The sequence below is a fragment of the Strix aluco genome, chromosome 5 (assembly GCF_031877795.1).
Source record: "Strix aluco isolate bStrAlu1 chromosome 5, bStrAlu1.hap1, whole genome shotgun sequence".
NCBI classification, from domain to species: domain Eukaryota; kingdom Metazoa; phylum Chordata; class Aves; order Strigiformes; family Strigidae; genus Strix; species Strix aluco.
The window spans coordinates 50,997,284-51,009,750 of NC_133935.1; the positions used below are offsets into that span (position 1 = coordinate 50,997,284).

The 12,467-nt window shown below is 44.7% G+C and overlaps 2 protein-coding genes and 1 non-coding gene across 4 annotated transcripts in view; 2 read left to right on the forward strand and 1 right to left on the reverse strand.

The window, feature by feature from the left end:
• Nucleotides 1-7,335, reverse strand: part of XPOT (exportin for tRNA) — a 29,652-nt gene extending 22,317 nt beyond the window's left edge. The window contains exons 1-4 of one of the 2 annotated variants that reach the window (XM_074827308.1): nucleotides 7,297-7,335; nucleotides 3,113-3,246; nucleotides 1,241-1,323; nucleotides 70-126 (exon numbers count right to left, since the gene is read on the reverse strand). In XM_074827308.1, coding sequence (XP_074683409.1) covers nucleotides 70-126; nucleotides 1,241-1,323; nucleotides 3,113-3,172 — 200 coding nt within the window. In that variant the 5' untranslated portion in view covers nucleotides 3,173-3,246; nucleotides 7,297-7,335. Of the gene's footprint in view, nucleotides 1-69; nucleotides 127-1,240; nucleotides 1,324-3,112; nucleotides 3,247-6,941; nucleotides 7,104-7,296 lie in introns of those variants that run through there. The other variant, XM_074827307.1, reaches the window with a different exon arrangement.
• Nucleotides 7,336-8,392: 1,057 nt separating this feature from the next.
• Nucleotides 8,393-12,211, forward strand: RPL18A (ribosomal protein L18a). The gene is made up of 5 exons (XM_074827327.1): nucleotides 8,393-8,661; nucleotides 9,131-9,310; nucleotides 9,916-10,045; nucleotides 11,537-11,646; nucleotides 12,069-12,211. Exons 1-5 carry the CDS (start codon nucleotides 8,644-8,646, stop codon nucleotides 12,159-12,161), a joined length of 531 nt encoding a protein of 176 aa, XP_074683428.1. The 5' UTR covers nucleotides 8,393-8,643; the 3' UTR covers nucleotides 12,162-12,211.
• On the forward strand, nucleotides 10,664-10,795 carry LOC141924895 (small nucleolar RNA SNORA68). The gene has a single exon (XR_012623696.1). It is a non-coding gene; the product is annotated as a small nucleolar RNA SNORA68 (small nucleolar RNA).
• Nucleotides 12,212-12,467: the final 256 nt, after the last annotated feature.

A 12,467-nucleotide genomic window follows, 5' to 3' on the forward strand; every position in this document is an offset into this window, starting at 1 on the left:
CTTAGCAAGCGGAATAAAAAGGGAAAATTAAATGGACCTATACGGCTGGTGTCAAGAAAGATTACTCACTTGAACTTAATTTGATGTTCCAGAACTTGAAAGCAAAAGAACTTGATGTGATCATCACTAGAACAGAAAATAAAGTTCTGTTACTGGTGGCAATATAGCACACTTCTCCTGGAAGAAAGAATTCCTCTAATATTGCAAACAGGTCTTCCCTTTGGCAAATGAAGAATTACTGTACACCAGAGAACAATGGTAGTGATATTACTTCAAAGCAAAAATGACAAATACTTGAGCAGTTAATTTGGTAAAAATGAGCAATTATTAAACTAATATTTATGTTTTGACATTGTAATCTTTTTTTCTACAGCCACCAATTTTTTATGCTTTGATTTCAGTACTGAATATACAAAACTACAATACTTATCATATCCTGCCTTTATAAAAATATGTCAGACTTCAGTAATACGTTTGGGGTCTATTAGTACAGTAAGTGCAAGTTATACATTGTGTCTTAAAGAGTAAAGCTAAAGACAAATTGAGGTATAGGGACATTCCACATACTATATTATCTACACAAGTTTTTTATCTTATTACATAAAACGTACAACAATGTATTTTGGTAAAGATTATAAAATGCTGTTTTTCAAATCTTTGTTAATTACTGCATACTCTGTTGGAGTCAGAAGTTCTGATAAATCAATTACAAAAAAGCATTCACTATAACTCACTTGTTATTCAGGAGATACACATCCCTTGGTTTCCTTCCAACCTGAATTATTCTGTGATACAGCAACAACGAATTATTTGAAACCTAAATACAAAACTTTGTGCAGAACGGTGGTGACTACACACTCTTTGCATCTTGAAGAATGGGGTGGCCTACTCCATAGAATAGGAGCAAGGAACTACTTCTGAGATTACTGCATATAAAGCCTCTAGTCTCACAATGGGAAATTTTCAGCACTCCTCCCCAAAAGATAGCACTTGAACTCATTCTTTTTCCCTGGATTTCATAAAGCAGCAGTCTTTAGGCTACTAAATTAATAGAGTTTTATTTATACATCACTTTTTCTTGAAAGGTATACAGAAGCCACAGATCAACTAAGATACTAAAAAATAGCATGAAGACCATATTAACTTTCAGCAATTTACAGTTTGCTTATTATGCTGTAGAGCTAAAACCAGAATCAAACATATTACTAATGAAAAAAGCAATGATTTTTATATACATTACCTGTATATACTCTGAGCTAATGCTTCTGCACAGACTTGCCAAGCATCCTGAGATATCTTCAGCTGTTCAAAGTAGGCTAGTGCCTGCAAACATCCAAGTAAGTCTCATTTAAAAAAAGAACAAACCACACCTCATTCACACTTAAGACTCACATTTAAACAGCTCTCCTTCAAAAAAAAAACAAACAGTATTTGGATACATCCAAGTATTTATATGGCTCCCTAATTACCGTAACACAAGAATGTTTCCTCAAACGCTAGTATCATAGGTACTAATTTCCACTTTACATTCAATACAAGGATTTTTGTTATTTGAATATAAAAGTCATAGAATCAGAAATGTTGAAGTCAGAAGTGATCTCTGGAGACAGGGTCGACTAGAGGAAGTTGCTCAGGGCCTTTCCATCTAGGTGGACGTTCACATCCAAGTTAAAATTCTTTCCACAAATTCTAAAGAGAAACTAGATTTTTCACTGAAAACAACTCACTATTTTTGTTGTACCACTTTGGCTGTATTTGACACCAAGCTTGAGAAACATTCAAACACTGATCACTCAACTGTCAGTTTATGAATCTATTACAGAGCCTGGAGAAAATTTCTACCAAATTTTAGATACCAATTTGCTTATCAGAATTTCTAAATAGCTTTTGACAACAGTTAACTTGATCTAATTGCTTTAAGATTTAGTGTGGTCTGTTATAAAAAAAACAGTACAGTGACTTCTGAAATAGAGATTAGATTAACAACATTTTCTCAATTCTGTGAATGCATGTATTTCAAGGGTTGGGGTTTTTTTCTGCATTAGTTCATAATTGTTTCCATCCACCAAAGTAATTTCTCCAGGTAATTATTCAGTGAGTTGAAATAAGTTCTTAAAATAAGAATTAATTTCCTGTAAATAGTACTGGAAATTTTCTTATACTGAACAGTGTTACTAGAAATTGTAACATGCAAAGGGAGTATCAAATATCTTACATGATTAATGAAAAGGTTAAGTCACCTTTTACTATAAAATCAGGCAGAGTGCATAGTTAAAAGGTCAATAAATTTATAAGCTTCAAATTTTATAGTGATACTCTATTAACAGAACAGTAAATACTAGCTATATCCATCCTTGCAAAAAGGACAAATACCCAGAACCAACATACTTAACAGGCTGCTTGCTGAGCAATACTAGGCTGCATCAAACTACATTTTTCACTGTCTTACACATTCCAGGATTTTTTTTTTGAACACAAACCCAAGGTTTTCCTCATTTGACAGATATTAATGGAAGTAATCTTGTAGACAGTTGAATCAACTTGATAATCAATAATCAATCAGTAAGAAGAAATATTTACTCATGCAATAGTTACATAAATTGTAATGCCTGTTCATAGGAGCATCTGTCTTATGAAGTAATCCTTACCCACATGCCACGGTTACTTTCTTAACCTACTTTAGGCTAACACAAGCTTCACTAGTTAAAAACACACATTTCATTAGAAAACACTAAAGGTAGGTAATCCATGCAAATAAAAACACATCTAAGAATTAAAAGGTTAATTGCAAGCAACTCACTGTTTTCAGTGGCTGCTCTTCATTCTAAGGGAACCTACGTAGGGAGCTGAGCAACAAGTATAAAGAATTGAAAGGACTGAAGAAGTCAGAGCCCAGAAAAATAAATTCTATGCATGTTAAGTATAATTTCACAGAATTGGTGACACATGACCTTCAGCTTACATGCTTGTGACATGACTATTTTGTACTTGCCACCACTAACCCTATGTATTGGTTAACCAAACCCCCCCCCCCCCCCCCAAGAAAATATGAGACTTCTGCAATGAAAGAGCACCCCAAATTATTAGTGAGATAAGCAAGTTAATTACATACTCTTTGTCTGAAGTCTGCGTCAGCATTTGGGTTTAGCCCTAAAAGGGCTTGTTCATCCATCTCTATTGCTATACTCTTTGTTTCCTACTCCTAATTGGTTTGCCCACTTCTTCTAGAGGGGAAACTACGATCATCTGCAAATAGACAAAAAGAAACTTTATTTGCTCAGAACAACAAAAATTAAAAGCACAACCACAAAGTTTGCCCACAAATCTCAAAGACATACTATGTACTCCACCAAAACATGAATGTACATACTTCTGACACAGATTCTAAGTCCTTTAATCAACTTTTAGTTGTTTTTCAACTAAAGTTGATCAACTTTTAGTACAATAGTACTAATCTTCTTATTGAGGAAAATGAGGTGTCCATATATTTCACTTCTCTTGAAAAGAGCTAATATCATATTAATTAACAGATAAATGGTATGTGTACTATTCAACTGAAAGGCTTTAACTCAAATTTCAGGCATGCAGAGGTTTCAGCAAGATATGACATAAGCATAAATCTGCCTCTTGGATGATAGACCACTGTATTTTTTCCTCACCACAAACTTCACAACTGAAAAAAAAAAATATCGCTACTCATCTCTAGTATCATTAAGATGCTTCATAAACCCATTTATGAAGTATTTCCCCTAGGGAAACAAAGCCATTAGGAGGTCTTTCTTCTAAAGCAAATGCACTCAAGAGAAGCATCTTAGAAAATAACCACAAAATACATCATACTGAGTTGTTAACAAAGTTTTCTGTTCTTACTAATGGGTGCTGATTTACTAGCAATGATTTTTATTTAGAAAATTCAGTGTAAAATTAACAAGCAAGCTAGACAAATGTTCTAAAAATGATGTGCCTCTACAGGCTGTTCTGCAATGCTCTAGTAAAACACAGAGAATTAAAAAAAAAATCTTTGTCAAATAATAGGATGCTGTTAAACAGCAAGAGGGGACAAAAATCCATCTATCCCTCAAAGCCCCACCCCCCCATAGTAACACAGTTAATTAGGCCTGAAATAAGGCCTTGTTACATAAGTATGTAGGAGGTAGGGAAAATGAAGATAAACAAGAGGAAGAGATGAAATACAAAGGAGCTGTGGTTTGAAGCAGCCTACATGCCTATAGGTAAAACTTCAGATTTCTTAGTATTGCGTGTCTTGTGCATGCTCTACTGTTCACCCTCCCCCACTGGAAGAAAGGTGGCACCATGACAACTGACAGCAAGCATGCCTGAAAAGGAGAGCCCAAAATTTAACATGGTAATAGACAGACATATATAAAACTCACTACAGAATACATTAGAACAAAATGCATCATGAAAAGCAATTTAATAAGTAAAATTGAGTTTGTACCAAAAAAATTTGCAGGTTGCAGCAGTACAGAAACCAGAAAATCTGGAACAAAGCGATGACTCGTGGCAAAACAAGCTTCACACACTACCTTGCGACACAGAGCAATCCCGCTCAGGGTCAAAACCTTTAGGGATTAAAGTTGCTCTGCTGAGTCTTCTCCCTCTGTGGCCCCAGCTTGCTTTCCCCATAATCAACATCCAAACCAGTCAGATTAAAATAAAGCTAAAATGCTGCAGGTGAAAATTGGTTTTGGTTTGGTGTCAGGTTTTTTTTGTTGTTTTTTGGGTTTTTTTACAGCATCTTTTGATTAGGGTCTGATCCAGAGTTAAACAAGTAAAACTATTTAATATACAGAAGCATATTTTTGGCATATTTTCCTGCAGTTATTACATTATCTGCCCAAAAGGTGGGTGACAAGTTTTGCTATTAAGAATAACCTGGCTCAAACATGTATTCTCTTCACTTATTTAGCTAATAGCATGCCAACCAGTTCTACTAATTTTGTATATGCTACACGAGCATATTAAAAATTTCATCTTCTACCACATATCTTTTTCTAACAGTTTCAGCTTGCCTAGCCAGCTCTAGAAGATAATGAGAGAGACTATTTGAATGAGCTTTTTGAAAAAGCTAACAAAATAGCTTCTCATGCTTTATGGTTTTAGTTCAGCAGGTAGCTTTTCCACCACAAATCTATTTTAACCAGGCAGTTACACTTCAAAAGCAAAATCGAACTCCAATTTTAACAGTACTTACAGTTTGCAAAATCCACTGCAAGATATACTCAGCTATAACATCATGTCATTAAAGCAAGTTTTATTTATGAAAAATAATCAATAACATTAATAGTTATTATGCAGCTGTGTAGAAAGTATTGTCTTACTTATGTAGAGATTTTTTTTTTTGTTAAGCAGTACACCATGTTGGGTGGCAAATCGATCTTACTATAATTAGGAAGGTGCAGTTCCTTGACAGTGAAGTTACACAGGTATATGTATCTCTCACTGGGATAGTTTATTCCCTTTCACATATTAAATACTTATAAATGCATTTGATAGTAGAGACTGCTTTCATACAGGAAAATAGGAAGAAAATGTAGTCACACTTCAAGTGAGAAAGATTGCCCAGTTTAACAATACCAATATGGTCAAAGGTGTGCAATTTGGGTCCAGATATGCCTTAATAATAAAAGCATTCAGAGCATTTTAACTACAGATGCTAACCACAGCAACAATTGGTAATTAAAGAATACTTCATTTACAGCTCTCATTTTAGGTATTTACAAGATGTGATAGCACACAGGGAGTCAGTGACATGCTTCATTTTAATTCCCTCAAGTTTTTTCTCTAATAAAACACAGTAAAAGAGCATCTTTCACATTCTTTTTTGATCTGTTTTGCTTGCTGCAAATCTTGGATGTATTTACAGACTCTTACGTTGACCGAACGCGTGGTTAAAATGAACAGCTGTATAATTATAGCTACTTCAAGAACTTTTCAACTGGACTAGAAAGTTTTTCTTTGTGGAAGTGACATACTAGATCTTCATTTCGGGCACATTCTTACTGGCCAGGAGTTTGACTGTGAGGAGTAAGGCCTTCTGGCCCACCCCCGACTCGGCCAAAGAGCCCAGCCTCCCCTCGCTGGAGAGCCCCCACCACTGCGTGGCTCAGCAGCTCAGCAGAGGAGGGCCCTCGGGCATTCACACCCCACCGCGTCCAGATCTGCGGCGAAGACACCGGGGCTGCAATTTAACCCCTTCAGCCCCTTCCCGGGGGCTGCGGAGTGACAAAGCACTCCTCGGGCGGCGGCCGGCCGCTGCGGGGGCCGGCGGCGGCTCTCCCAGGGCGGGACGGCAGGGAACCACCGGGCTGAAGCACGCCGAGAGCAGCGGAATACGGAGGTGCGGGGGGGAAGTCGTCACCCCGCCTCACGTTGCAGTCTAAGAGCTTACGGTGACTTCCTTCCCCCACCGGAGCCATAACGGAGCATGGCTACTGAGGCAGCTCCCGCAACACGCGAATACAACCGCACCGCGAGCTACGGCATACGTTAGAAGAGAAAAATCCCGACATTTTTCGCGGCCGCACGCACGCACCCCCAGCCCCCCCCACCGGCTCACGGAGGACCGGCCCAGCGGGGACCAGCCGGCAGCGGCACCCCCCGTTCCCCCAGCAGAGGGGCCGGGCGGCCGAGGCGAGCGCCCGCGGCTTCTCCCGCCCCCCTCCCCCCTCCCCCGAGCCTCTCAGCTGCGGTGGAGGCGGCGCCGGGCTGACTGGAACCGGCCGGGTGACTCGAGGGAGCCCAACGCCGCCAGCTCAAGCGGCGACGCCCGCGGGCGCCCACACCGCCCCTTCTCCGCCGCTGAGGTGCCGCGGCCCCCACCAACAACGGCCGGGGAGGCCCAGCCGCCCCCCCCGCCGGGCTGAGTCACACCGCGCTGCGTGTCGTGTCCCGTCCCCGTGTCCCCCCGCCCTCGTTACCTTCCCGGTCACTCCTCCATCGCGGCGGCGCTGCCGGCTCCCACCCCCACAGCTCCGCAGCCGCCACGAGCATAGGGAGCGGGTCGGGCCGGGCCAGGCCGCGCCGCCTCGGCTGGCGGCGGGAGGAGGAGAAGGAGCGGGGTTGGGGGGGGGGGGGGGGGGGTTGGGGTGGGACGCCCAGGGGAGGCGCCGCGGCCCTCGCGCGTGCGGAACGGCCTCGGCGCCTCCGGGAATGAAAACTGCCCCCGCCCCTCGGCGGGACTGCGGCGCCGCGGGACTACGGCTCCCGGCGTGCCGCGCGGCGCCCTCGCAGCTGGCCGACCCGCCGCGCCGCGCTCCGCTCCGCTCCCGTCACCTCGCCTCTGCTCTGCTCTGCTCCCGTCTCCTCTCCGGCGGGCGCGCCGGGCTGTGCCGCCTGCCCGGCCCCGCGGCACCCTGGGAGCCGTAGTCCCGCCCCCTGCGGCGCGGGGGCGTGGCCTGCAGCGTCCCGGACACCGCCGGGACGGCGGCAGCTCCCCCGCCAGTGCTGCTCCTCGTTACTGTCAACACCCCGCGGCACTAAAACCACCGATTTAATAAAGCGGGGCTGGCCCGTTCCGCCCCCAAATTCCCTCCGAGATCCGAAAATCGTGCTTTGTCAGCTGCAGCGAGGCGGGGGGCCGGCCGTGCCGCCGCACGCTGGGGGCCAGGAGCGGCGCGACCTGCGCGGTAACTCGCTCGAGGGCGGCCCCAGCTCGGACGACGGGTCCCGCTGGTGGCTGCGAGCGTGCCGTTGGTCTGCTCCGCGAATTGTTCTGCGGCCAAGCAATGTACACACGGGCTTTTGCGTGATTAGATTTAAAAGACTAAATGCAACTAACGGCAGGAAGGGGATGCAGCTATTTACAAAATCGTTACAGCGGTGTGACTGTTTTAGTATCTTTCAAGGCAAAACCCATCCACGTCTGGCTGCAACAAGCGCAGCTTTCAGAAGCGAGAGGTGCGCCGGACCGAGACCTCCACTCGCCATTTCTAGAGCCCTCACAGAATCACAGATCATCTAGGTTGGAAGGGACCTTGAAGATCATCTAGTCCAACCGTTAACCTAGCACTGACAGATCCCAACTACACCATATCCCTCAGTGCTATGTCAGCCCAACTCTTGAACACCTCCAGGGATGGGGACTCCACCACCTCTCTGCTCTCTAGTTCCCGGTGCACAGGAGCGTGAGTACTCAGGGCCAGCCGTGAAAAGAGGATCCCATCAAACAAGAGTGCGTGGGGAGACCCATAGCGGCAGCCTCACGGCCGCCAGCATACACGGTCTCCCAGGGGACCGCGGGTGAGAAGGCTTCCCCCGGCAGCCCTCCATGCCCGGCTGCCGCCCCAGGCGGTGCGCGGTGCTGGCTGCCTCCGCCTGGTGCCTCCCTGCCACGTCCCCCGCGCCGCGGCACTGCTGGCTCCGCTGCGCGGGGAGGACGAACTTCCGCCGCCGGGCTGCCCCGCCGCAGGCCGGGCCCGACCAGGCCACGCGGCCCCGCCGACCCGGAACCCAGGGCCGGCCGTCGCGGGAGGAGACTGACGGCTGCATCCTCCAATCGCGCTCTCCTCCCAGCCAATGGGCGGAGAGGACGGCCGGGGCGGGGCTGCCGGCGGGCGGGTGACGGGAGGCGGCGGCGCACGCGGCCTTTCCTTTCCTGTGAGCCGCTGAGGAGGCAGCAGCATGAAGGCGTCGGGCACCGTGAGTGAAGGCTGGGGCGCGGGGGGCACAGCCGGCCCCGGGACTGGGACCGGGACCGAGGCGGCTGTTGGGAGGGTGGCGGCGCGAGCTTGCAGCGCTCGAGAGCGGCCTCTGCGAGCCCCAGCGGCCCTGCCTGGCTCTTGAGGGACGCGAGCGGCCAATATGGCGGCGGCGCCGCGCCCGCAGGACGCGAGAGGAGGCCGCGCCGCTCCTGGGCGAGAGGCCGGGATCGGCGGGCGGCGCAGCGGGACCCGCGGGGCGGTCCGCCTGGGCCGGTGGTCTGTCTCTCCCCTTTCCCTGGGTTGGCTTGCTCTCGTTGCGGGGTTCATGCATGGAGCCGCGGTGCCTTCCGCGGTGTCGGCCCGTGGCGGGGCGGGGTCAGGCTGGCGCGGGGGTGGCTCCGCGGCGGCTGGGCTGGCGGCGCGGAGGGGCTCACGCTGCGGGCGGCCTGTCTTTCGTCTTCCTCCAGCTGCGGGAGTACAAGGTGGTCGGGCGATGCCTGCCCACGCCGAAATGCACGACCCCTCCTCTCTACCGCATGCGGATCTTCGCTCCGAACCATGTTGTCGCCAAGTCCCGGTTTTGGTACTTCGTTTCTCAGCTGAAGAAGATGAAGAAGTCTTCTGGAGAGATTGTGTACTGTGGCCAGGTGCGGGATTAAAAAATAAAAAAGCGTGAGATTTGTGAAGAATTCCAGCTGGTATGTGTGGAAGGAATTTATATGAAACGCTGTAATTGGGGGTGAGGTTGAAATTCATTTATCCTTCAGTTGCTGTGAAGCCGAGTGACAAATTCGTGGTTTCAAAATGGCCATATATGTCCAGTAAACTAAAAAGAAACTTACTTCCCAGCACTTAAGTTATGAACTATGCCACTAGTCAGTGCTGTTGTCTGGTTCTTCTGCTTCTTTCATTGTGGAATACACCTTTTAAGAGACATCTGGACGTTCATCATCCTTGTGAAGTAGACATTTGTATGTTTTTAGTCCTCTACCTTGATGCTTAAAGGACATTCTTTAGAGCTGAAATTCTTTGTGTATTTTTCTTTCCACGGTGAATTACTAAACTCTTCATTCTGGATTACCAAGACTTGAATGTAGCTATGTTGGTGTGGTGAAAGAGAGCAAATAGTTGTTCTTGACAATCAAACTTAACACAGTGGTTTCATGAGAGCTCTAAAATATTTATTCTTAAACTTGTAAAATGCTGGTGATGTACTGTCTCTAACTACTTTCATGTTCTTGTATAATTCCAGGTGTATGAGAAGTCTCCTCTGCGGGTAAAAAATTTTGGTATTTGGTTGCGCTATGATTCTCGTAGCGGAACTCACAACATGTACAGGGAGTACAGGGATTTGACCACGGCTGGTGCTGTCACTCAGTGCTGTAAGTACATGTATCTGTTTGAGGTACAAAATGGTAAGACTAGTATATAAGCACAAGATTAAATCCTAAACTGGACGTGAAGTGTGCTGACTCGATCCATGATAAGATAATTGAAACACTGGAAAAATTAAGTGGGGAGTTCCTGGAGAAATCCATAGATGTTTATGTATGATATATGTGGTATCCTATCTGTTACTACTCTTTATGCAGTTTCTCTAGCTGAAAATATTCCCACTTCATTTTGGTGTGACTTTGTACAATTCTAATAATGAGTTTTTCTATACAGACTGAGAGTTTCAAGACCTTTCAGGTGCTGTATATGTTTCTTGCACTTTATTGTTTTAAAATAATTGAGGGTATCATCCCAAGTCTCATGGAGAGAATATTTCAGCTATCATGTGGAACATACTAATATCTGACCTTTAGAGAGGTGGTAAAAAAAAAAATTGGAAATCACAGAGGAAAAAAGTCTGTGTTGCTCCAAGATGTCATTGCCTCGTCCAGGGAGAGTTAAAGGTTGTCCTGATCTCAGTCTGTTATATGAAGTACTTGAGGGACAGACCATTTGTATAGCTGATGCTGTTGAAATCTAATCCAGAAATGTTGTAAACACTACAGAATGCACATAAAAACCCAAAGAATATTGTTCTTAATAATGATATTCTTGTCATGTGTGCAAATATTAAATGTATCTTGTCGCCTTTCAAAAGCTGAAGTGCTGTTGAAAGTGAAATGTAAGGTTCTACATTAACTTACAATAATTCCTGTTAATTAACATACTGAAGGACTACTTGAGAGACCTGAGAATTTGTCATGATACAATGACTTTGATACCTTTATGCTCAAGAATACTTTGGACAGGTAAATTTTTAACAGGTGTGTTAGATCTTCATGGGAAGCTTCATTGTAAGCACACTAATATTTCAGCAGGCATATCTCCTGGAACTAGCTATGGACATTGTGATTTGAAGGCAGTGATTTTTCACTGCCACAGGGAGGAATTTTCAGGTAACCCGTGTACAGATGGCTTCTTCCTGTTCTGAAAGCATAATTACGTGGGCTAAACATCAATTTGTGTTTCTATCACTTGTCAATTTGAAGAAAAGTAAAGATAACCTCAGTTCCTACCTTTACTTGCACCTTCCTTTTAGAAGGGATTTTTTTTTGAAGTTCACTTGTCTTTCCGGTAATCATATTCCAGTGTTGATTCAGAATCACAGTTTTCTTATGCAGAAAATTAAATAGTCCCACGTAGATTACTTCTGTACATGTGAACCTTCTTGAAAAATGGGGCAAGAAGAATAAAATGGCACTTTCTTGGAGGAGTTTGGTTATGAGTTCCAGGAAGAATTTGCTGCTGCATGTTGGTTCTGTGGTCAGAAATTTTAAAAGTTGTAGATGGTACTATAAACATCTCCTGAAAAGGTGGTAGTAAGATTATTGAACTGAAAATGTCATAAGATTTATTTTTAATGAGTTCTGTTGTTGCAGACCGTGATATGGGAGCCCGTCATCGTGCCCGTGCTCACTCTATTCAGATCATGAAAGTTGAGGAAATTGCTGCTAGCAAGTGCCGTAGACCAGCAGTCAAGCAGTTTCATGTAAGTGAAGTAACTTTGCGGTGGCTGGTGGGTCCTGGTCTAACACGGGACTGGAAGGGGGGAGCTCTTTTGTCTGGGACAGGTTTGCTTTGCAGGCAAAAATAGGGAGGAAACCAAACTTGCACACATGGGTTTACAATTATGTTACATTATGATCAAGACTTCTAATGCTAGAACTGTTTGAAAGAAAGTCAAACTAAACCAAATACGTATTATGTTGCAGCAAACTTGCCTTTAGGAGACTTTTCTTTCAAAAAGAATTGCAAAACTAAAGCATCTGTTAGCTCCTATGAAGTATATCTAATCTGTGGATACATTGCTTCTCTATACATAAATTAGCGGTGGGATATAGCTTAGCTATTTATTGCAAGCTATTTCCTGTTGGTCATCTAATAATTAACATTAAAACATTTTTCTTGCAGGATTCTAAAATCAAATTCCCTCTGCCACACAGAGTTCTGCGTCGCCAGCACAAACCACGTTTCACCACCAAGAGACCAAATACTTTCTTTTAAATATGAAAAACATGCTATCAACTCTGTGTTGTAATAAAGGTCTTACCTGAGCCTTTGACTCGTGGTTGTCTTTTGGAAACAAGTGTCCTGGATACCTAGGAGTCCCCCTTCCTACTCCTTATTTTCTGTAAACTATTGGCAGCACACTACTTGAGGCTGTGATTGTCTTGAAACAGGTCGGTGTTTCAGGTGCTGACTTAAATTACCAAAATAGCCTGTCAATAAACCAAGATTTTAATAACTGGCTTTTTGGGTCAGAGTAAGTCTGCCGTCGAGCAGCTATAAAACCCTGCATTCATTTTGTCC

Excerpts from the sequence above, each read along its gene's own strand:
- RPL18A (XM_074827327.1), top strand. Across the intron at positions 9,311-9,915 it reads AGATTGTGTACTGTGGCCAG|GTGTATGAGAAGTCTCCTCT; the intron begins GTGCGGGATTAA and ends GTATAATTCCAG. Across the intron at positions 10,046-11,536 it reads TGGTGCTGTCACTCAGTGCT|ACCGTGATATGGGAGCCCGT; the intron begins GTAAGTACATGT and ends CTGTTGTTGCAG.